This window comes from Podarcis filfolensis (genome assembly GCF_964270895.1).
Source record: "Podarcis filfolensis genome assembly, chromosome: 3".
NCBI classification, from domain to species: Eukaryota; Metazoa; Chordata; class Lepidosauria; order Squamata; family Lacertidae; genus Podarcis; species Podarcis filfolensis.
The window spans coordinates 27,713,202-27,737,025 of NC_139606.1; the positions used below are offsets into that span (position 1 = coordinate 27,713,202).

The 23,824-nt window shown below is 43.3% G+C and overlaps 1 protein-coding gene across 6 annotated transcripts; it reads left to right on the top strand.

Annotated features, from left to right (window-relative positions):
• The first annotated feature begins 2 nt into the window (after nt 1-2).
• Nucleotides 3-22,031, top strand: COLEC11 (collectin subfamily member 11). Of its 6 annotated transcripts, none has more exons than XM_083607428.1 (7): nt 3-300; nt 3,560-3,709; nt 9,136-9,207; nt 15,406-15,477; nt 15,773-15,826; nt 17,377-17,472; nt 17,597-22,031. In XM_083607428.1, exons 2-7 carry the CDS (start codon nt 3,580-3,582, stop codon nt 18,004-18,006), a joined length of 834 nt encoding a protein of 277 aa, XP_083463554.1. In that variant the 5' UTR covers nt 3-300; nt 3,560-3,579; the 3' UTR covers nt 18,007-22,031. The 6 variants fall into 6 exon arrangements, with proteins under 6 accessions (XP_083463554.1, XP_083463556.1, XP_083463555.1 ...); XM_083607430.1 differs by having other exon boundaries at nt 5-300; nt 17,615-22,031; XM_083607429.1 differs by lacking the exon at nt 3-300 and adding an exon at nt 3,004-3,430.
• The last annotated feature ends 1,793 nt before the right edge of the window (nt 22,032-23,824 follow it).

The following is a 23,824-nucleotide window of genomic DNA, read 5'->3' on the forward strand; positions in this document are numbered from 1 at the left end:
CCAGAAAAAGCGCATTGCCAAAAGAAGCAGCTTACATCATGGGTTGCTGTAGCGTTCCCACACATTTTGCTCCTAATTACTGTCCTGCTGGACAGCTGAGCTGTTTCAAACAGGAAGCTGTTTATAGATAACGCTTGCAACTGTTGGGTCTGATTTGCTGGATGTCGAAGAGCAGGAGACGAGTTTGCTTCAAATTAAAAACTATCAGGCTCTTGTAAATAGTAGCAATGAGGTTCATCTGCGCAGTGTCCCTCCAGGCAGAGGTTGTGCTACGGTGCCTGTTTTCTCAGCAACTGTAAGGTAGGTGATGCTTTGAAAGCCTGAGATAAGAAGATAGACTGCGGGGCCACATACACTTTCTCAGTGGAGTGGGTGGTAAACTTAAGGCTGGATTAACAGTGGTGTAGTGTTTATTTTTTATTTTTTAATGGAAGCTAAGCTAAAGAGAGAGCATATTATGTTCAGTAGAGGACTATAGTTTCTGGATTTAGTTTTTAACAGTTTTTGAAAAGCACGCATGCTGCAGTGTCTTTTTACAGATGGCGTAATAGTCACTTGAATATTTACTGCAGTCTGTAGAGAGTGTAAAGTAAGCTCATACGATGGAGTTTGTGTTGAGGGGTAGCAGACCAAAAATGAGCTGTCTTCACAGCAGCTAACTAATAAATCTAAGGGGAAAATAGCACAGATAAATGCTAAGCAAAACCTTCCCCAACTTGTAATATGTCCTTCTAGCGTAGCAAAAGGATGGCAGCTCTGTTCTCCATGTCGCTGAGCTGCAAAAATAATACTATTCGGCTTTCTTTTTTTCTTTTAAAACAAGAGTAAGGCATATTGAATATGCTCGGCTTAATTTTTTGCCTGCCACGCTGCTGTTAAAGGCAGCTAAGTCTTGCCAGGAAAAAAAGGTGGCAGTAATTAAACGGTATTGGCCAACATCTTGGAGGAAGGCGTGGTGTGATCTGCATGGGTGCAAAAAACATTGGAAACTTTTGGAACTGGTGAGATTTTCTAAGAGTCAGATTGGAGGGAGGGAGAGATGGAAACAGCAGCAACTGAGAGGGAAAATGCTCTTTCCCATTGGTGGGTTCTGGTGGGTTCCCTTCCTGACCTGGCCTCTACACACCATCTTCCAGGCAGTACTTAATTAAAAAGTGACAGGCTTCAAAATTATAGCCTCTGACTGGGAAATGATTCCAAGAGTGGTTGCTGGCTGTGAAGAACTATCTGGGACTGAGGGAGAAACTCTCACAGTCATCCTGCTCATTTTCCAGAATGGAGCCCAACGCTTGAAAGGAGCTCTGGAGGTGGTTCTAGGAAGCCCTGACTTGAATTAAGCTCTGCTTCTGAGAAATACCTATGGAAACAAAAAAGGGGGGATGAAAGGCCTAGTAGAAACCCCCCAAAAACAAGATTAAAAAAAGAGTAAAAGAGGAAGGATGCCGGGTGAGTAGGGTTGGTGGTGGTGTCAAGTCAAAGGAGAATAGAAAAGAATAATAACCGCGGCAGGGGGGGGTTAATTGTGGAGAACTGAAAAGTGGAAGGAGAAGAGGACAAATGTATGTGGAAACAGGAAAAAAAAGAGAAATAAAGATCCCTTAAATGGTCTCTGAGGTGTGGGAGAGATGCTGCGATGGCACTGCAAGTATTTCTGAGGTACCCAAGTCACCTCAGAATAATCTCCCAGTTCTGGGCGCCGTCTAGTAGCCATTGCTGATGGGAGCGACCTGGACTAGGAAGACTATAAAGCAAAGGAGGTAGGATCCAGGGCTCTGAGGCTCCTAGCAATCTTCTCCTCATCTCACATTTGCAGAAAGCAAGCTTGATATGTTAAGCTGCTCTGGAAGTGCAGTGGGGCTGAGGGAACTAACAAACCCGGGGGAAGAAATGAAGTTGGAATTAATCCATCTTCCTGCCAGCCTGGTGCTCTGCAGATGTTTGGCTTGCATTTCTCTTCAGCCCCAGGCAGTGCATCAATACTTTCTGGAGTTGGTTGGAGCTGTAGTCTGGAAGGCACCAGGTTGGGAAAGGATGCGTTTAAAGAAGGCAGTGGTCAGCTCCTACAAAAGCAAGGAGGAGAAGTAAGTTGCTTCTTGCTCTTCCCAGCCATCTCATGGCCAGGCCTAATATTAGGTACCAGTGGTTATTGGACACTTGGAGCCCTGCAGCCACGATGCTGAGTCAGTAGCCCCATTATTCAACCACCTGCGCCATCTATATTTTTGTGGACAGTCTTAACCATCCTGGATGGGCAGCAGTGCGGTTCCCCATATGTACTCCTCACATAATATTTCAGCTGCGTGCAAACAATATTTTAAGCCACTATTCTTCAACCTTGGGTCTCCAAATGTTGTTTTTCAACTCCCATCATCCCCAGCCAAGGATGACAGGAGATGTAGTCCCAACAACATCTGTTGACAGGCTGAAGAACAATGGTTAAAGCAATGTAGGAGGTTTAGGAGGAGGCAGAGTTTAGTCCTGAAGCCTGTTTCAGTGTCGGGGTTCAGACCTTAAAGCAACTTTATCAAGAAACTGCAACAGTAGTGAGTAACTGCACCAAGCCCTTTACAGATCTAGGATTAGCGAGCTGGGCCTCTCTAGAAGTGATAGCAGTCCTCAGGAATATACACTACCTATATGCACACCAGGTTTGACAGGTGGAGGCAGAACAGAGAGCTCCAGTCCTTTCCCCCAAACCCTACTCCATCTTCATTCCCTGCCATTAGTGATGCCAGTGCCTCTTTTATCTCATAGAATTCAGTGCAGGCCACCTAGAACCAAGACAGCCCCAATCCATTTTCCCATGCTAATTCAGGAAGAAATTGACGTTTGTTCTTCCTCTTGAGCTTGCAAACAAGAAAAGCAGTGGAAAACAAAACAATTTAAGGCAGTTTTTTCATTAGGTTCGTCTCACCCAATGCATTTGTACTTGGGATCTGTTCCTAAGCGGCTTTCATTTCCCTCAGTTGAACCCTCATAGCAGTTTTGAAAATGCAGTTCAGGCCTCCCTAAGGGAACCGTGAGCTGACCTCTCCCACTGTATGCATTGAATGGGCTTGGAGACTGGCTGCCAGCCTTTTCCTCCCAATCAGTGCAGTATAGGACTCTGTGACTGCCTGCTGTGTTGTCTGTAGTGTGCGAGTCCCCCTCTCTCTTCGCCCTCCTTCCCTGGGGAACCTTAAAACCTCTTCAGCCTTGCATTTCCATTTCTTTTGATCTGTTAGTCTGAACTTTTTTCCTGGCCTGAGGACAAGAGTGAGCTTTGGCTTGGCAAAGGCCCCTTTTCTCAGTTGCACTTGGGAGGTTTAAAATATTTCTTTGCTTTGCAAAGACTCTCTGACCAAGTCTGAGAACCCCTGATATAGCTTTCCTGCACAGTTAAGCAAATGACGTCCTGTGGAACTCTACTCTATATACCGCATAACACAAGGTACATGATAAGCTGCTTACATGCTGCAAAGGTAGGAGGCACTGGACTGCAGAACACTGCAAACACCGCCTGGAACTACTGGAAGTCTTTGGAATTCCTTTTAACTGTTTATTCATTCTTTCTTTTTAGGAGTAAGGGACAAGCTCATTATGAAGAGTGATCTGGTTTTCTTTGTCTCTGTAATTAGCCTTGCCTTCCTGTCTCTGCCAACATCTGGATATGCTCAGCATATTGCAGAAGAATCCTGCTCTGTTCAGATTCTGGTTCCAGGCCTAAAAGGTAACGGGTGTATCTATTTTCATGACCAATGAAGTTCCCCCGATCCCACCCAGTCATATTTTTGTTTGCCGAGGTTGCTTTCGGGATTGTTAGGTGTTTTCCATTGGCTAAGTAGAAAATGGGTTGTACCTCACAGCGGTTGGCTAGAATGCGTTTACCAGGAGTTTCACAAACTTGATCAGAGAGTGTCAAACTGAATCCTGAAAGTGGGAGATAATATTTTAGAGGACACATCAAGTACTAGGGACAATAACTTCATTGGTGTACAGGAAACTGGGTCAGTAGTACAGGAACTTGCTAATGGGCAGGAAAAACCAATAAGGAAGCAGCTGGAGGAAATGATTTATGGTTTTAGTTGTCTTTATACTAATGCACAGAACATGGGGAATAAAAAAGTTGAACTTGAGCTCAGAAGGTGGTAGACTCTCCTTCACTGGAGGTTTATTATTATTATTATTAAAAAAAAAACCTAGATCGTCATCTGTCAGGGATTCTTTAAGCTGTTATTCCTTCATTGTATGGGGTTGGATTAGATGACCCTGGGGGTCATTTCTGACTCAACAATTCTGTGATTCTATGAAATTACATGTGCATATTTGTTTTTCTAAGGCTTCGCCTCTGTAGGGGAAGGAGCTTTTAGTCTTATGGTAGGGAGGTAAAGAAATCAACCACTGGAATTGTAGGCAAGACCTGGGAGAGTTTTTAATGGTGGTGGTGATTAAACATCACTGCACACCCACACCCTTAGTTCTCTGTCAAACCAGGGCTGAGAAAGCTGTAGGTCTCGAGATGTTGCTGGACTCCAACTCCCATCAGCACCAACCAGCATGACCACTGGTCAGGAACGATGGGAACTGTAGTCCAGTGGAATCTGGCATCAGGCATCCCATGCTTGCTGTAACCTGCCTGATACTGGTACCGTCATACTTTTTATTCATCCCACAATCCTAGTACCTGTCAAAATTCAAACACCCCACCCCCCCACCAAGGATTGTAATGTGAAAAGTGTTGTGAAATTTGGAAGATTTCCTGATGGCAGAATTTCAAGGGGACCTGCACAAAGGTGTGCCTCCCTATTTCCATATAGGCTGGCATGTAGCCTGTTCTGGAATTCTGCATACTGGTGCTAAATCCAATTTGTTGTTGCATTTCCAGATCACTTGTTAAGAATGCTGTAGAATATTCTTTTAGGCCTGCATTATATATTTGAAAAAGCGATGCAGGTGGCTCTGTGGCTTAAAGCACAGAGCCTTGGGCTTGCTGATCAGAAGGTTGGCGGTTCAAATCCCCACGACGGGGTGAGCTCCCGTTGCTCGGTCCCTGCTCCTGCCAACCTAGCAGTTCGAAAGCGCATAAAAGTGCAAATAGATAAATAGGTACTGCTTCGGCGGGAAGGTAAATGGCGTTTCCCTGTGCTGCTCTGGTTCGCTGGCCACATGACCCAGAAGCTGTACGCCGGTTCTCTCGGCCAATAAAGCGAGATGAGCACCGCAACCCCAGAGTCGTCTGCGACTGGACCTAATGGTCAGGGGTCCCTTTACCTTTATATCTTTGAAGTGAATTTGTCACTTAGACCACTGCTGATCAGCTGATGCATTCTTTAATTCCACCGGATCCTGGACTGCATCTCTGGGGATTTAGAGTTGCCCACCGACTAGGAAAAAATAGATGCCTCCCACATGGCTGTTTCAGTGCATTTAACAATGGCCTGATATGCATAGATCAGTAGATGAAGCTACATGGAAACAAGCACCATCTTCTAAAGTTTGTGCACTGAGCGGCTGTTAAAGACATGGCTGCAGTCACCTGTAGAAAAGAATGACAACCTATTATGATGGTGCAACGCAAGGAATTCGAGTCTCTCTGAAGCATCCTTTTGGATCAACAGTTGTAGTGCTTGCGGAACATGTTTTTCAGAGAAACTACTTGGCATGTCTCTTGACTTCATTCTCCCTAGGGTTAGTTAGTATGGCCTACCAACCCTCCTTCTGCCCTCCTTTTAACATTTCCAAAACATTTTCTGGGAACTGTCGTGCCTGAACATTCTGCCTCTGACCTTAAGGCCGCTACACTTAAAAAAGAGGGAAAGTAAATAAAGGGCCAGTTGGAATAAACTGGAATTATTTAAGAAATGTGATGCCAGATCCCATGCTTTAAGCATTATGGCTGAGTGCTTTTTTTTTTACCCAGCCAGATGGGTGGGGTATAAATAATAAAAATATTATTATTTATTATTAGTACTACTACAAGAAGTAAACACACCTAGCTAGCGTTGCAGCAGTTGTTAAATATTAATGCTTTGGTATTTTAGCAAATGAAGGAAATTTACATTTTGGTTGCTTAATGTCTTCAACATTTCATTCTCAAAGTATAAGGACGTCATTTTTTTGCATTGCTATTCTTGCCAATTGCTACCTAGTTTAATTTGTTGTCCCAGTGTACTTAAGCACTAATGCCTTCTCATGCAAATGATAAAACAAATTCAAGCCAATAAAAAGGCAGCACACAAAAAGGCAGCTTACATCTACGGTGTGTACCCCTTGGGCATATATGTGCCGTAAGCTTATATCGCTGTTATGCCATCGTTATGGATTTGCCACAAGGGATCTTTGGAATTGCAGTTTGAGGCAGAGTTTTGTTCGAGTTACCGTACTCCTTACAGATCTACAGTTCAAGAGGGAAGGATTATTCAACTAAATTTAAGCCAGTAGTATACAGTTATGCCACGTGTACAGTACGCCTGCAGAAATAGACCCTAGTTAATGTGTAGCATTACAAAGGACGCGGGTGGTGCTGTGGGTTAAACCACAGAGCCTAGGACTTCCGATCAGAAGGTCGGCGGTTCGAATCCCAGCGACAGGGTGAGCTCCCGTTGCTCGGTCCCTTCTCCTGCCAACCTAGCAGTTCGAAAGCATGTCAAAGTGCAAGTAGATAAATAGGTACCGCTCCGGCGGGAAGGTAAACGGCGTTTCTGTGTGCTGCTCTGGTTTGCCAGAAGCGGCTTAGTCATGCTGGCCACATGACCCAGGAAGCTCTATGCCGGCTCCCTCGGCCAATAAAGCGAGATGAGCGCCGCAACCCCGGAGTCGGCCATGACTGGACCTAATGGTCAGGGGTCCCTTTACCTTTACCTAATGTGTAGCATGTGGTTGTTGGCATAATGGCACATGCATTATATAGGTATGAGAAAGGCCCCTAAAGCACTATGCAGTGGAAGACAAATGTCTTTTGCAGTGAAGACAGGGAAAGGTAGAGCAGAGTATAATGTGGCTGCTCCTTCTGCAGGAGGAAAAGGTGGCAATACTCTGTCCCTGCCTACTGTGCATAAACTGGGCTGGGGTATGAGTCACTCTTGTGAAGGAAGAATGGTATATACTGAAATTGTGTGGGTGGGTGACAGAGAGACAGAGACCTTGCCCATTCTGCCTTTATATTCCAGAATGCCATTGCCCAAGCCAAAATGCTGATTTCTACACCTTGGGGACGAAACTATCCAAATGTAATGTCTGAATTTGTTGTTGTTGTTTAGTCGTGTCCGACTCTTCGTGACCCCATGGACCAGAGCACGCCAGGCACTCCTGTCTTCCACTGCCTCCCGCATGTCTGAATTTAGTAGGATGCTTTTATTCAAACAGGTAGCACAGCACTTTAGAGAAAATGGAGAGCAGTGTTAAATTGGGACTGGTTGTCTCTTAACTAGATTTAATACAGTGCATATTTATAGAAAGGAATAGTCTATTCTGCAGAGCACAGACTAGGTAGATTAATCTTGATCTACTGATGCCTTCTTTGACCTTGGAAAAGCATCTTAACTACTCTATCTTAGTTTGCCTGTTTGTAAAGTCAAAGCATTACCACTAGATAAAACTACAAAACCACACGGAGTATGAGCAGTAAGCTTATGTTTTGGGGGGAAGCCCTTCTATATATTGTCGCACAAATGCTAAAAATGATGGTTGTTAGCATGCACAGGTCTGACTGTTTAATGAGTTCCAACAATCTCATATTCCTCAAATGATCAGGAAACACTGAACTCTCTGTCTATCTCTGCCTGAGAAAGAAAGGGAGATGGGTCCCAAATCTGCTCATGGTTCCACATATCCTACCTAATTAGAAGCTATAATCATAATAGTGAAGGAGATTGATGAAGAAATTCAGTGAAGCACAAAATGGCCTGCGAAGGCCACAGCTAATATAAAATCTCTAAAAAGCCATCAGTGCCTGATCTAAACTGTCAGGGGGTAGCTGGCTAGCTTAGAGGAGTGCTAATGAGATGTGGAGCCTTTCATCTGTTGGCTGAAATCCAGCTCATGCCCTCAGCTTCTCCGCAGCCTTGAGTCTTAGTACTTTGGAGCAATCATATTTCTTTTTCTGGAGTATGTTGGTGAGGTGCCTTTGATGCTACAGCAAAGTTCAAAAAAGTACCCACTTCACATCTGGAATTGCCCTGTGGCAGAGGCTGCATTCACACAAAGGCAAAAGGTGTCAGGTAACCTTGTTGGAGCCGTGGCTAAGGGCATGGCTAGTTTTTCTAAGGCCATGTATTGTATACACAGCAGTACATTATCCACATTTTCCTTCACAAGGAGGGCTATTGATCAATGAAGACATTTGAGAACATCCCAGAGTTTCCACTGCTACATTTTCTAGTGACCTATGGTGCCATTTAAATGTTGCATTTGTCTAATGGCTAGTGCTTTATATTAGTTTGTTTGTGTGTGTCCGAATGTCTTATCATGTATTGTTGCTGTTGTTTTTAAGTTGATAATAGAATGGAAACCATGACTAAATGCAGAAGCTCTGTCCAAAGTTTACTAACTGCGTTCCCACTGCATGGGTAACATGTATCTGAATGTTCTGTGACCATGCTGTTCTTGTTTTCCAAAACTGAACTTTCTGCATCTTATTTTCTATTCTCTTTTGCCGTTCTCAAGACCTCATTAGATTCCGAGAAGCCAGTTCCTTTCCTCTTGCATTTGTACTCTCTCCCTTTACCTTTCGCCTTTTCCCATTGACCAGGCTTGAGTGTATTTACCTTAGGGAAGAGACCTAGTCTTCATTATATCTTTTTAACTTTTATCTGGAAAATCCATCTGAAAACTTAAAAAATGGTGGAGTTCAAAAGCCGAGGTTGCTGAGCAAACACAACCAACCAGACCCTTGACACCAGGTGGTTCTTCTTATATCTAGACATATATGCACACACTGACACCCAAATGACATTGAGTGATCTTATACTCAGTTATGCTCAGAGTGGTCCCTTTGGTATCAATTGCAAAATTATTTCAGTGGATCCGCACTGAGTTTGAATGCCGTCCACTCCTATTACGCATTGTAATTTTCACTACAAATCAAGAGGCTTGTTCATATTGAGAATTCAAGCATGTTGTTGTTGTTATTGTATCTCCTTTTTAACTACAAAACAGGGGATGCTGGAGAAAAGGGGGAGAAAGGTGCCCCAGGCCGCCCAGGACGAGTTGGACCTCCAGGAGAAAAAGGTCAGTATTTTTTAAAGAGGGAGGTGATGCAGGTTACTCTTCACGAAACTGTTTATTTCCTAGTGCTGAGTAGATGGTAATCATGTATATCAGGCTTTCTGGCAGTATTGTCGGGTCCAGTGTTCTCAAAAGAGAAGAAACTGCTCATAGCATCAGGAAATGGAAGAACTGAGAGCCAGGAACCTAACATTTCTTCTGCCTTAAGTTTTCCTGGCATCATAATTCCATCTTCTGTGATGCAATCAAAACCATGGGAATTCCTGCCCTGTCCTCTATCACCAGAGGGAGTGCTGCTAGATAAAGCCGCTTATACCTGTAGAAGCTATAAAATATGTGGAAATGATGCTGCTTTCCGTTGGAGCAAATATTTCTTTGTTTGAATACGGTTTCCATCTACATTTTTCCTGGAGCATATGGGAATTATGGATGTTCATCATGAATCCTGAATATCTGTGATGAGAGCTTGTTCAGAGATGGTCTGAATACCAGTCGTGGAGAACAAACCACCTGCTCAGTGGCGTAGCTTGGCGGGGAGCCACAGGGGAGGTTGCCCCAGGCGAAAAATTGATAGAGGCACAAAATTTCAACACCCAGTGCTGCCTCAATACAGCTGTCACTAGGCTCCATTGCAAACTGCTTCTCCATGCGAACCAGGAAGTGATCTCTCCAGAAGGACTCTTTTCTTATTTCTGCGGCTGCAATCTCCTGGGCGACACGGATGCCATTAGGTAGTTGAACGCACATGCATACTCCATCTTGTTTCCCTGCCTCCGCATGGCCCTGCATGCTGGCAACCCCTGCTATGCCACTGCCCTGCTTGTTAGCTTCCTGGATGCATCTGGCTTGCCACTGTTGGAATCAGGATACTGGGCTAAGTCAAAAGTGGGAAACCTCTGGTCCACCGACCAATTTGGCATGGCAGGCTGTTGCTTAAAAAACACACCCCACCTGATGTCAGCTGAGTGACATGAGTGGTCCCACCCACTTATCAAAGTTGACCTATAGGTGTGGTGGGAGATAGTGATCAAGCAGAATTGAACTTCCAGTGGATCTGTGTGCATCCACTGATTGAGCAGGTACAGTGGTACCTCAGGTTAAGTACTTAATTCGTTCCGGAGGTCCGTAGTTAACCTGAAACTGTTCTTAACCTGAAGCACCACTTTAGCTAATGGGGCCTCCTGCTGCTGCCGCGCCGCCGGAGCCCGATTTCTGTTCTTATCCTGAAGCAAAGTTCTTAACCTGAAGCACTATTTCTGGGTTAGTGGAGTCTGTAACCTGAAGTGTATGTAACCTGAAGCGTATGTAACCTGAGGTACCACTGTACTTCAGTTCTGCTTTTTGCAGAGTTCTGGCATGAGAGAGGGTTCTCAAAACCAAAATCCAGCAGGACCCTGCTTTCTTGTAATACCAGACTTAGCTAAGGAAAGGTATTTTTCACATTCAGGAAGCAGCCAGAGTGAACAGACTGTATTGCGGGGGGCCAGTAATGCCTGGAGCAAAGGGAGGGGTGTGTGAAAGTAATTCCTTGGCCGATCTGGCAATGGTTTATGTTCCTAATGATGCTTTGGGACTTGCACAAGCATTTCTGTAATTCCATTTGTGCCAGGCCTGTAACTTCTAAAATACTTAGGCTCTTTGTGAGTATTATTAAAAAGACATAAGAGGCTATTTTCACTGTAAAGAAATCTTATGAGAGAACAATTGCACACCAGAAACCAATTTATCTGACCCCTTTTATTTGACCTTTCTTCTGGACTTAGAGCACTGGGAGCTCTTTGAGAGAGACCTGGAAGGAGTAGTTAGAAAATAAATACAAAAACTAAATGTGGCATTTGGCTTTAGAGAAGGTATAAAGTTTCTGCCCCCCCCCCACTCAAGCTCACCATAACAACGGCAAATAGCTTTGCAAGAAACGAAAGAAATAGTTAAGAACCTCTGAATACCAGTTAATATTCTACTTGTCAATTTTGTTGCATTATGATTTTTTTTTTAAGAATACACATACAATAATTGTTCCATTTTTAAAAAGAAATTGGATAAAACAGTAAATAGCAATCTTAAAACACAGGGCATCTGATTTCGTCACCATAAATAATTATATTGATTATTATTATTATTTATTTTTAATTGCAAATTTAACAACTTCTGTTGGGTACTACTCCTAAGAAGAGTGAAGGTTGCTTCTGCATAGAGTTCCAATGTAGAGAATGTTAGGTGACCCTCTGACAGGTCTAAGGATGGGGGAATCTTCCTACCTTCCTTCTTTTGAATTTCCATTGCACATTTCAGCTTGCGAGAAGAGCTGTCTAGGCTTAAATCAATAAGTGATACTAGTTTTAAGTGCTTTATGTTGAGACCCAAAGACGTGCGTGAACCTCAAGGATCAGAAAACACAGGACTACTGAAAAACAAGTCCTTTATTAAGATCAATCACAGTTCAGAATGCATAATGCAAACTCTCAGGTTGGACAGAACTCTTCTTCAGGCAAAATATTTCTATAATGGCTTTTGTTTGTTTAAAGAGGGGGTTGTTTCTATGCCAGAGATCCATGAAAGATCATGTTAGCTGGAAGTATATTTTCTATTGTCTAATGCAGAGGTTTTCAACCTTTTTGAGCCCACAGCTCCCTTGACCAACTACAGTGGTAGCTCGGGTTAAGTACTTAATCCGTTCTGGAGGTCCGTTCTTAACCTGAAACTGTTCTTAACCTGAAGCACCACTTTAGCTAATGGGGCCTCCTGCTGCCGCTGCGCCGCTGCTGCACGATTTCTGTTCTCATCCTGAAGCAAAGTTCTTAACCCAAGGTACTATTTCTGGGTTAGCGGAGTCTGTAACCTGAAGCGTCTGTAACCTGAAGCGTATGTAACCCAAGGTACCACTGTACATTCTTTCTGCAGCATCCCTGTGGGGCTCAGGAGCCGAGTTATTTCATCTCTTGTCTGCAGAGATGGCAGCTTCTCACCCTTTTTCAAACATCCTCCCTTGTGGAGTGTTCTCTCAGCCTCCCCTCCCCTCGGGAGTCCTCTGGGCGGCCGCTGCTGCCACCCCTGGTCTCTGAGCTGCCCCATGCCTGCCCCAACGAGAGGTGCTTCCTCATACTGCCCCACAGGGGCCTGGGACTTGTCTGTCTAATCTCAACAGCAAGGGCTGACAGACTGGCTGGCTGGGCTCCCTCGCCCGCTTTCTTGCTCACTCTGAGGCGACCTTAGCTCCTGGCAACCAGCACCCCTCGACCAGCCCCAGAAGCAGCATTTGCCTGGGGAACTTGTAGCCAAGGCTGCTGCAACAAACAGCTGTGCAAGCCTTTGGGAGGCAGAGATGCGAGAAGGCATCAGAGGAGAGAGGGAAGGAAAGGGAGACAGAGGCCAGTGTTGCCTGTGGCACCCCTCAACATCATTCAAGGCACCCCAAGGTGCTATGGCGCACTGGTTGAAAACCACTGGTCTAAGGCACTGAAACCTTTCACACAACTCAATTTTGTATTGAATATAGGGATTATTTGGTTGCATCTGTTATAAGAGCTTCCATCTTCCTACATTCAACTCACCCTGTCATATGTACACAAGCGTCCTATATAATCACTCTAATTTTTCCACGCATGGATGAGAGCTTCAAGCTGGGTTCCAAAATGTTGGCTGACGAGACTGCGGCTTCTGTTATCTAGTCACAGAAGACTGTTGTGAATTTTTCCTGCATTCATGATGAGCATTATAGCAGCCTCAAATATGCCCACCAGAAGATGCCACAAAATTAGTATTGGTATCTCACAGCAGGAACCGAGATGGTTTTTCAGTTTTAATGGCAATGCTGCACAGCATTTTTACAGCAGAGTTGTGACAAAACAAGACTCTTAAAAAATTGGCTGTCTCAGCTATTTGTCATGAATAAGGGACATACGTACAATAAGGCACAAACTGGATACAAATATTGCTAGCAATGCTTAAGTATTTGTTTTGTGTCCTTTTCACCGTTTTTTTCCAGGTTGACTCAGGGCCTGAGGTTGCAACCCTATACATGCTTACTCGGCAATGAACCCCATACTTCTGAGTAGACGTGTACAGGATTGCATTATAAAACAATTCGAGACTGAGGAGGGAAGCGTCCATGCACCCAGAAGCCTCTGGATTACTGTAGCAGCTACTGGTCAAGTGGAAAAAACCATTCAGGCTCTCTGTTTGCACGTTCCGCTTGTTCACTTACAATCTGCCACTACAGGTCTTCTGCCTGCAGCACCAAATAAGAAACAAGATGGTTGTAATGGGGGTTCTTGGAATATACGGTAGCTCACCAGAATCCATGGTTGCTACAGCCTGCTGGGAGCTTCAGAGCAGGCGGAGGTTATTCTTAGGCAACTCGTGTAAACTGGCTACCTCCGTACCAGTGTGTGCTCTTCTTGGAATGAGATATACACAAAACAATCCATGTTTTTTCATTCTTCTGCTCACTTTTTGGGTGCTATTGAACTATGTTGTTGTTTAGTCGTTTAGTCGTGTCCGACTCTTCGTGACCCCGTGACCAGAGCACGCCAGGCACTCCTGTCTTCCACTGTCTCACACAGTTTGGTCAAACTCATGTTGGTAGCTTTGAGAACACTGTCCAACCATCTCTTCCTCTGTCGTCCCCTTCTCCTCGTGCCCTCAGTCTTTCCCAAAATCAGGGTCTTTTCCAGGGAGTCTTCTCTTCTCATGAGGTGGCCAAAGTATTGGAGCCTCAGTTTCAGGATCTGTCCTTCCAGTGAGCACTCAGGGCTGATTTCCTTCAGAATGGAGAGGTTTGATCTTCATGCAGTCCATGGGACTCTCAAGAGTCTCCTCCAGCACCATAATTCAAAAGCATCAATTCTTCGGTGATCAGCCTTCTTTATGGTCCAATAACATACATTAAAGGTGCACACACACACAGGGAATCTAAACTCCTGCAACCATTTCTGTTGCATGCATAATAGAAAACCTGGGCAAATAATGAAAAAGATGGCCAGATACTGAAGTGTTGTTGACAATATTTATATCTGATTTGTGCTGCAATGTGCATATTTATCTCTTATTCATTAGAATTTGCTGAGGCAGCCAATTTTTTAAAGAGGCTCGTTTTGCCACAGCTCCATTGTAAAATGCTGTATAACGCTGCCATTAAAACTGAAAAACCTTCTTGTTTCCCGCTGTGAGGCTCCAGATAGTTATTTCGTGGTATCTTCCTGAGGCTGCTGTGCACTCCTCGTTAATAAAGACTTTGAATGCATACAGGGAAAAGATCAGCCGTGTAGTCTGCTTAGCATAGATGAAATGAAAAGGCTGTAATCTCAGACCTGTGGTTGTGAGGGCATGATCTATTCATTTCAGTGGTGCTTGAACTAATTTTAGTCTCTGGCAACTCTGACTGAGGACTACATGATGCTTTCGGGTATTTTTTGATACATCAGTGAGGCCAAGAGGGGGGTATTGTTTTCTGGGTAGCCCAGGACCCCTATGTTATGTACTGAAGTTCTCACCCTGGGCCAGCAGGGGGATACTGTAGATAGTTATGCAAATGAAGGATCGAAAGTGACGTTCAGTGATTGGATACAGTGGTACCTCGCAAGACGAAATTAATTCGTTCCGCGAGTCTTTTTGTCTTGCGAGGTTTTTCGTCTTGCAAAGCACTGTCAAGTCGCAACTGCACGTCTTCAAGCGGTTTTAAGAAAAAGGAAACAAACTCGCAAGACGTTTCCGTCTTGCGAAGCAAGCCCATAGGGAAATTCGTCTTGCGAAGCAACTCAAAAAACGAAAAACTCTTTCGTCTTGCGAGTTTTTCGTCTTCCGAGGCATTCGTCTTGCAAGGTACCACTGTAGTTTGTATGCAAATGAAGGATGGAAAGTGACGTTCTGTGATTGGATAGTTTTAGAAAATGGCAACAGTTACATTGTTCTGGAGCTCTATATAAGCAGGCTGACTGAGCTCCTCAGATCAGTTCTGTTCCAGCTTACAAATAAAGAGCTGCTTGGAAGAATCGCTGTGTCGTCTGATATGTTCGCCCACAACTTAACACCCTATACATACTGCCCAGGCTTGGGCCCCAGGGAGATCACTTCTGTGTTGCTAACACAGCAGTTTGATTTCACCCCTCGAGGCACACTCCATTGTCTCTTAAGACTCTCTGACTGCTGAGGGTATATGTAAAAAATTACATTAAATTTGTCCTTTTTTTTGTCCCCCCCCAGGAGAAACAGGGGACAAAGGACAGAAGGGGAGCATAGGGAGACATGGAAAAATTGGCCCCATTGGTTCAAAAGGTATGTTTTATTTCAATATTTGTTAGGCGGTTATTTATGAAAAGTTGTTTAAATTACATGTATTTTGAGTTTTTTTCTGCAAGGAACAAGAGATGATTGACCATGATTACGACAAAGCCATATGCGACAATCATGACAAATAAATGAGGTTGAGTTTCCTTCACATAGGTCAGCATTAGGAAGGCTTAAAAAACCCCATACAACTAGTGTTCTGGTGTCAGTGTATAAGATAAAGGCTACTGTTGCTGCTTGAAGCTATCTGCTGAGAAGCTTAACTTTATTTTCCCTTTCTTAGGAGAAAAAGGAGATAATGGGGATGCAGGCCCAGCTGGTCCTAATGGAGATCCAGGTAAACCAACCATATCAGCACTGGTTTTAATGTATTAACATCCAATTTAAGGTCCTAATTAATAAATGTGAAATTACGTATAGTTTGTATAAGCTTGTATAATACGGTTTTTTAAGATAGAATATTTCAGCAGCCATAATATTAGATTAACCACTGAACTCGAGTGATATGCATACAGATGTGAATTAGCCCTTACCAGTCCAACTCATCTTTTGTTGTACCGATGTGTACTACACTCTCTCAGATTCAGCTCATGTCTATGAACCAGTCACCCCCCCACCCCAGCATAATTCCTACTTTGTATGGGATGACCCTGCAGAATTTTAGTTTGAATGCAATTGTGAATGGATACGATTTTCAACAGCCATTTCTGTGATATTAAATAGTTGCAGGAAACTGTGGGCTCTGTTTGAGCGCAGCCAAGATTTTATTGGCTTACTACACGTGGTTGGTCAGGAGAAAAAAATGATGGTTTGCATATCATGCTAAGAGCAGGCCTTGTGGTTTATATTACTTGGCTGCAAAGTGGGTGCAACTGAGCAGCATCTACCAGCAAGGTGTTCGTTCATAGTCTGACATGGTTTATTCCATACTATGGTTTACTATAACATACAGACCATCCCCTGTGATTCCTTTGTGCTGGGATGGACCATGTTGAACACAAACAACTGTCTTATATGTATGTACCAGCAGCCAGGTCTGGGGGGTTCAATACCTGCAATGCAGCGTTACTAGTATTCTCTAGAGCAGGGGTTGGCAAGGCTTACCGGGCATGGGCCAGATCACTTCACAGAGATCCTCCATGCTCCGGACCAGTGCAGCACAATGCTGGAAATCGTGTCTGCGCAGAAGCGATTTTCGGCGTCTGGGCATGCGCAGAAGCGATTTCTGGAGCTGCAGAAGAGAGTCCCTGTGCCACGCTACGCCAGTTTAGCGCAGCACATGGGGACTCCCTGAGTGGGCGGCTCGGTTCAGGGGTGGCTCGTGGGTTGGCTAAATGGCCTCAGTAGGCTGCTTCTGGCTCATGGGCCTTAGGTTGCCTACCCTTACTCCAGAGGGTTGGAGTAACAGGATAGTAAGTTAATGGATAAAAGCTGTGAAATATGCACTATTTTGGGACACGGGTGGCGCTGTGGGTTAAACAACAGAGCCTAGGACTTGCCAATCACAAGGTCGGCAGTTCGAATCCCCACGATGGGGTGAGCTCCCGTTGCTCGGTCCCTGCTCCTGCCAACCTAGCAGTTCAAAAGCACGTCAAAGTGCAAGTAGATAAATAGGTACCTCTCTGGCGGGAAGGTAAACAGCGTTTCTGTGCGCTACTCTGGTTCGCCAGAAGCAGCTTAGTCATGCTGGCCACATGACCTGGAAGCTGTACGCCGGCTCCCTCAGCCAATAAAGCGAGATGAGCACCGCAACCCCAGAGTCGGTCATGACTGGACCTAATGGTCAGGGGTCCCTTTACCTTTATGCACTATTTTGGGTGACCAGCAAACAGTGCGAGACGTTTTGTGCAAATGCCCATATGTAACTTGCACACGGATTTTCTGCAGGCATTCCTTGTGAATGTGGCCAGCTACGAACAGCCATTGGTAAAATGGATAACCAAGTGACCTTGCTGACGACTGAGTTGAAGTTCATTAAAAAAGGTAAGAGTGTCCAGACGAACATTCTCCCCTTCCTTGCATGTGGGGCAATCTTGCTTGCTTAATCACTGGTTGATTGTGCTATGCATTAAGTTGGTTTATAGAAATGCGAGTGCTCACTTTTCAGCACTGCCCTCCCCCGCAGCTGTTGCTGGTGTGCGTGAGACAGATAATAAGACTTACTTGCTGGTGAAAGAAGAGAAGAGGTACATGGACGCCCAGCTCTACTGCCAAGGAAGGGGAGGGACGCTGAGCATGCCCAAGGATGAAAACACCAATAGCCTAATTGCTGCTTACATCAATCAAGCTGGCCTCAGCCGAGTTTTCATTGGCATTAACGACCTAGAGAAAGAGGGCCATTTTGTTTACTCCGACCGGTCCCCAATGCAGACCTTCAACAAATGGAGCAACGGAGAGCCAAATAATGCTTATGATGAGGAGGACTGTGTAGAAATGATAGCCTCTGGGGGATGGAATGATGTCGCCTGTCATATTACAATGAATTTTGTTTGTGAATTCGACAAAGAAAATGTGTAGAAATATGATTCCTGCCCCCAGCTCAATTTTTGAATCAAGCTTTGTGTGCAGGTTAGGCTGTGTTTTTAGTATCGGTTTTTTTATAAGCTGGTGCAGTCCACAAATCCTGAACTGCTATCTGTTTATGGGTGTGTTTTGTGTGTGTGTGTGTGTGTGTTTGCACATAACACTAAGCTATGGTTGGTTTTAACCATGATTTATTTAATAAGCCATGGGTTGTCTCAGTTTCATTTGTTTCTCCAAAGCTTGGCTTGTTTCCCAGCCACTCCTGCCTTGTGATTTGTAGCCTGATGAGCATTTGGGGTGGGGTGCCCAAGCAAGCCATGCTTAAGCAAGGCTTTCACATAAAGCAAACCATAGTTAAAATGAGTCATGGGTTCACAAGCATATCATGTTTGCTGGCAGAAAATAAACCAGGGTTTGTTTGCTGGGTTGGGTTCACCCGTTCAAACAAATTTATATAGGCTAAGCAAATCATGGTTTAGCAGTATGTGCAAATCAGCCTTTTATTTGAAAGTTAGTACCTTGTTGATGAGGTGCTAATCTTTCAACAAGCTTCATATTAGTCTGGACAAATATCCCAGAACACCCTCACCTCTGCCAGTGTTACAAAGTTCTTCTATCACCAAAAAAAAAAAAAAAAAAAAGCAACACGACATTTTTATGTGTTTAGTTCAGGTTATGTGGATCTCCATCCTGCAAAAAATCCTCATATCTGATCTCTCTCTCTCTCTCTCTCTCTGTGTGTGTGTGTGTGTGTGTGTGTGAGAGAGAGAGAGAGAGAGAGAGAAAGAGATGCATACACATTCCAAGATTAAGCCATGGCATATGTCAAGCTTCCCATTCCATTTGCGTGTGTGTGTGTGTGTGTGTATTCTTAGCAAGGGTTTTCTTCACTCATATTCAGCACAGCTTTTTCTTTCTGTCTTTTTCTTTTAAGCCCTGTTTCATGTATTATCTTTGCAGTGCTCCCTCCCTTCTGTCATGCAGGTGACCTCATGTATGAAGTGGAAATTCACAGCACATGCTTCCTTTTCTTCCACAAAAAAGGAATGCCAATATAGTTTGCTTGTTTTAGCCATAAGGATAGCTACCTTGTGGAAGGAATAGGGGCGTGCCCACTTCTATACCATGCAATGAAGAATGCCTCCAAGCACAACCTTTCACTGAAATGATGAGACTCATTCATTTTAACTGGGCTGGCACAGGAAATCTTCCTAACAGATTAAAGAACAGTACATCATCCTGGATAGTAGTAGGCACACGTGAACGTGAAATATGTTAAGAATAGGACACAGGAATTAATGAAGGACAAACTTCAACATTGAGATCTATAACACAGGGTGCTGGTGTCAATCAACTCCAAGACCTACCCTAGTTACTTTTGTTGATAAAGTATTATAGTGGTATTTTTAGAAGTATATTATATTAGTATTGTACAGCTGTAAATATAATCTAGGTATTTCAAATATCAATATTCACCCTTCAGAAGGGAAGAGCAGAGTTAACCGAGACATGGTTTAAAGAAATATGGCTGTAATCCAACACAGAATTAAGTATAGGTAAACCGCTTGAAATCGTTGGGCTTAAACTCAGTTCTGCGCAAGATCTCTAGGCAGAAAATATCCATCAAATCGCTTGTTGAGATTAATGGAGATCTACAACGAAAGTGGAAGGTATAAATGTAGATTTTAGGAAGCTATTTTTGAAGACCTATAGCCACCATTTCTATCTTTTAAAAAGCCTACCCTTCTACTGCTCACATTAAGTCCTGTGCTGGTTTATCTTTTATCACTTTCTGAATCCTAATGAACTAGTTCCTTAGCTCTTCCATTACACAGTTGCTAAAGTGGGAATACAGCACTGATGTAAACCAGTTCAACTCTTTAGGCAGTGTTTAATAGATTATAAATTGAGTATTGCAAAATTATTTACAGAAAACATGAATATTACATTTTCCTTATGTACCCTTTGGCACAGAGTGGATCTGAGCATTGTGGCTTGATGGCCAGAATAATTTAGCAAAGTTAATCAAGTCCCAGCCTGTTGCAGTTTAAAGAAATCTCAGTAGCCATAATGCTACTCTGAATTACACATGAATCAGGTTGTTCCATTAAATCAGGAGTACATTTTGCACAGAACTGCACCCTAGATAGCTGCCATGATTGTGTTTTGATATTTGCATGCTATTACTGTTTTCTTAAAAATAATAATAATTATCCAAGCAGGTCTTTGTAAGTTGTCATGCAACTCACGAAAACTTTTAAGTTATTCATATTCTGAAAGATGCTTTAAAATTCATTTGCCCATCCTTCCGTTTGTCACTGTAGGCACATAGCTAAATGAATGCTAAGATTTTGTGGGAGTAAGTTGACTCTACAGACTTAATGAATGTTATCCATTTACAACAGAGGATGCAGCTGGTTGCACCTGACGTTTGGCCCTTCATGAAGTTCTATAGTTTTAATTATTATTACTGAGGCCTTAATCCCATGATAGAGTCAATCCAATTGAATTTCTTCTAGCCTGGTTGCAAATCAAGGGAGGTAGCACATGAAACAGTTGAAGTTAAAATTAAATTTGCATTTTATTTCCCAGTTCATCTGCACAAACAAATCCACCTGAAGCCAGATACAAATCCCAGCACTCAAGCAGTGGGTATTAATTCAGCTGGCTTCTCAAGATTGCTGGCGTTGGAATTAAACTGAGAAGTTCATTAATAATGGGTGAACTACAAGACTGAGTCCAGCACATGAACAAGAGTTAAAATTGGTTCACCATCTCTTTTTGACTTTAGGAACAAGATTTATGCTGTTGTTCCCCACAGAGATAGTCATTGGTTTAAAACAGGCACCACCAACCTTTGGCACTCCAGATGTTTTGGACTACAATTCCCATCACCCCTGACCACTGGTCCTGTTAGCTAGGGATCATGGGAATTGTAGGCCAAAACATCTGGAGGGCCACAGGTTGGGGATGCCTGGTTTAAAACTTTACAGAAGCATAGGACAGCAGTTCACTTAACAAATCTATATTTCCAATCCTGCCTATGCATAAACAACTGCATTCACTTATTTAATAGATATAAAAAATGTGGCTATTTGTTATGACTAGTTCATTTCTGCATTAGACTTGCATTGCTATGCTGGTAGTAGAGTGCTTTCCCAAATCTGTTGTTGGGATGTTGTAACTTCTGTGCAGCACAGAGCTATTCCAGAATTCGCTAGCGGACCATCCATCACTAAGTCACTTATGATTCAAGCCCTTTCCCCTTTCTCATTGAGGTTTGTAGCATTTCAAGTAGGGGTAAATAACCTTTCCCCATCCAGACACTGTTGGATTTCACTCCCATCACTCCCTGCCAGCAGGAATGATGGGACTTGCAGCCCAACACCATTTTGGAGGGCCAGAAGTTCGCCATCCCTGCTCTAAAGCTCTCTGCTGCTTTGCTCATTAGAAATAACTTGGATACAAAAATGAACGTGGGGGCATGCATAAAATAGTGAATACTGGCCCATGTGATAACTTGGAATAACTGCAGTCTTGTGCATAGTTGGTAGTGTATTCTGTTGAAGAAAGCAGGAGTTCCTTCTAAGGCAATACACAGGGGATCAAACTGCAAATCTAATCTTGCCAATGTTGATTCAGTGGGATTTCTATGTAAGCAAAAACAACAGGGTTGGGTGTATAATAGGTTTCCTGACGCTGTAACATCCCAGAGACTATGACAAAAACAGAGTGGATTATCTGTAACTTGATACTGACCCACTGATTTAGTTCCCAACATTTAAAGCTTTGAGGGTATACATTTTCTGTTGCGTTCTTCAATATTTATGTTTAATCTAATGATAAGCTTCCTGGTAGCACACAAATGCAAGTACGTAACTAATTTATAGCGACTGGATTGATAAAGGATTTTTTGTTTATAGCAATTTTGCTCTCAAAAATAAAAGTATGGCAAGCATTTGAAATTATTGTGTATCGTTTTGCGTTTAAGGGAAATAAATAAATAAATTTTATCCCAACTTTTGTTTCCTCTGAGTTTAATTTCTTTTCCCTTGTTTCTACCAGCTTCCCCAAAGAGGTGGAATCCCTACAGTTTAATTACAACCCTAGAATTTTAGAAGAATTTAAGGAAAGAAAAAAAAAACGGTAATATGTTTGACTCTACGTAGGGTGTTTTTCTCCGTTAGGATGTAAATTGGCTGCAGATATACAGGTACTATGCCTTGGGACCTCAGATAAAGTTAAGCTGAAGAAATTAATGGGAGGAAGTTCTCCCTGCTTCCCGGAAGTTATCTGTGGACTCCACCCACCCCACCAATTTTGGGTGTTTCTTTGCTCCCCCAGAAACACCCCTGTGTTGCACCCCAACCCTCTAGAGAGGTGCAGTGTTCACCACTGTTCATAGGTTGCCATGTCTGAAATGTGTTTGTCTAGTAGACCAGAGGTTCTCAAACTTTTTTCTCTGGGCCACGCTTTCAGAATAAACATTTGCTCATGCCACACCAAGTTTTTAATTGATAAGAAGCACATTGGAAAAAAAAAACAAAAAAAACAACAACTCCTAGCAGTCGCTTGATTTATAATGTAGAGCACAACTACTTTGTAATATAATCATGGGACACCCAGAAAGTTTAAAACAATGCAGTAACATAAGAAATCACCCCCCAGTACAACAACAACAACAACAGCCAACAACAACATTTGTACCCCACCCATCTGACTGGCCTCTTACATGCATACCCTAAGAATGTGTATAAGATCAATGAGAGATTTGAACTTGATTTTGCTGGGGGATCTAATTTATATTAGGTCTCAGCTCTTCTTAAACACAAAGAAGCCTTTCTTTTTCTGATCTTTCATATCTGTCAGAAAATATATTTTGAAAAGATATCTATCCATTTTTCTGCAAATAAAAAAAAATATTTTGATACAGTGGTACCTCAGGTTAAGTACTTAATTCGTTCCGGAGGTCCGTACTTAACCTGAAACTGTTCTTAACCTGAAGCACCACTTTAGCTAATGGGGCCTCCCGCTGCTGCTGCGCCGCCGGAGCATGATTTCTGTTCTCATCCTGAAGCAAAGTTCTTAACTTGAAGCACTATTTCTAGGTTAGCGGAGTCTGTAACCTGAAGCGTATGTAACCTGAAGCGTATGTAACCTGAGGTACCACTGTACTACACTACACTACACTACACTACACTACACTACACTGAAATGTTTAAATGTTTCTTTGATTGCTCCGAACGTTTGCCACCCTCTCTTGCCACACCAGAGCAGCTTGCCACACGCTTTTGAGAACCTCTGGTCTAGAAAAGCTTTGATAACATTCCAGGAGATAATGCATTACTGAAAAAAAAGTCCCTTTAGAAGTTATATGGCAGAGGGTTTTCTAACATGCCTGTGCAATGCACACCACCGTGTTTCAAAGCGAGATGTGGATACATGGTGGTGGACACACACCAGGTCTCTGTAAGCCAATTGCATCTTCCCAGCACACCAGTACTATGTGTCCCTGTGTGTTGGCAGGTAACTGCTCCCGCCCCCATAGAGACTATAATGTTGTCACGACACATCTGTCTTATATGCTACAAACATGTCAGCAGTGCCAGCCCTGACTTAATCATCTTTGTCCAGCGTGCAGTTTAATCATCTCTGCGTTACCATGCTGCCCTCTAGTGCCATACTGGAAGCAGTTGCTTTGTAACAGTTGCTATCTGTAACAGTTGCTTTGAGTTTGCTATTTTGCAGGCAAGGCAGCTGGAACACCGATTTGAAATGTGGTGTTAGCCTTGTGTCACTGTTTTTCCTTGTT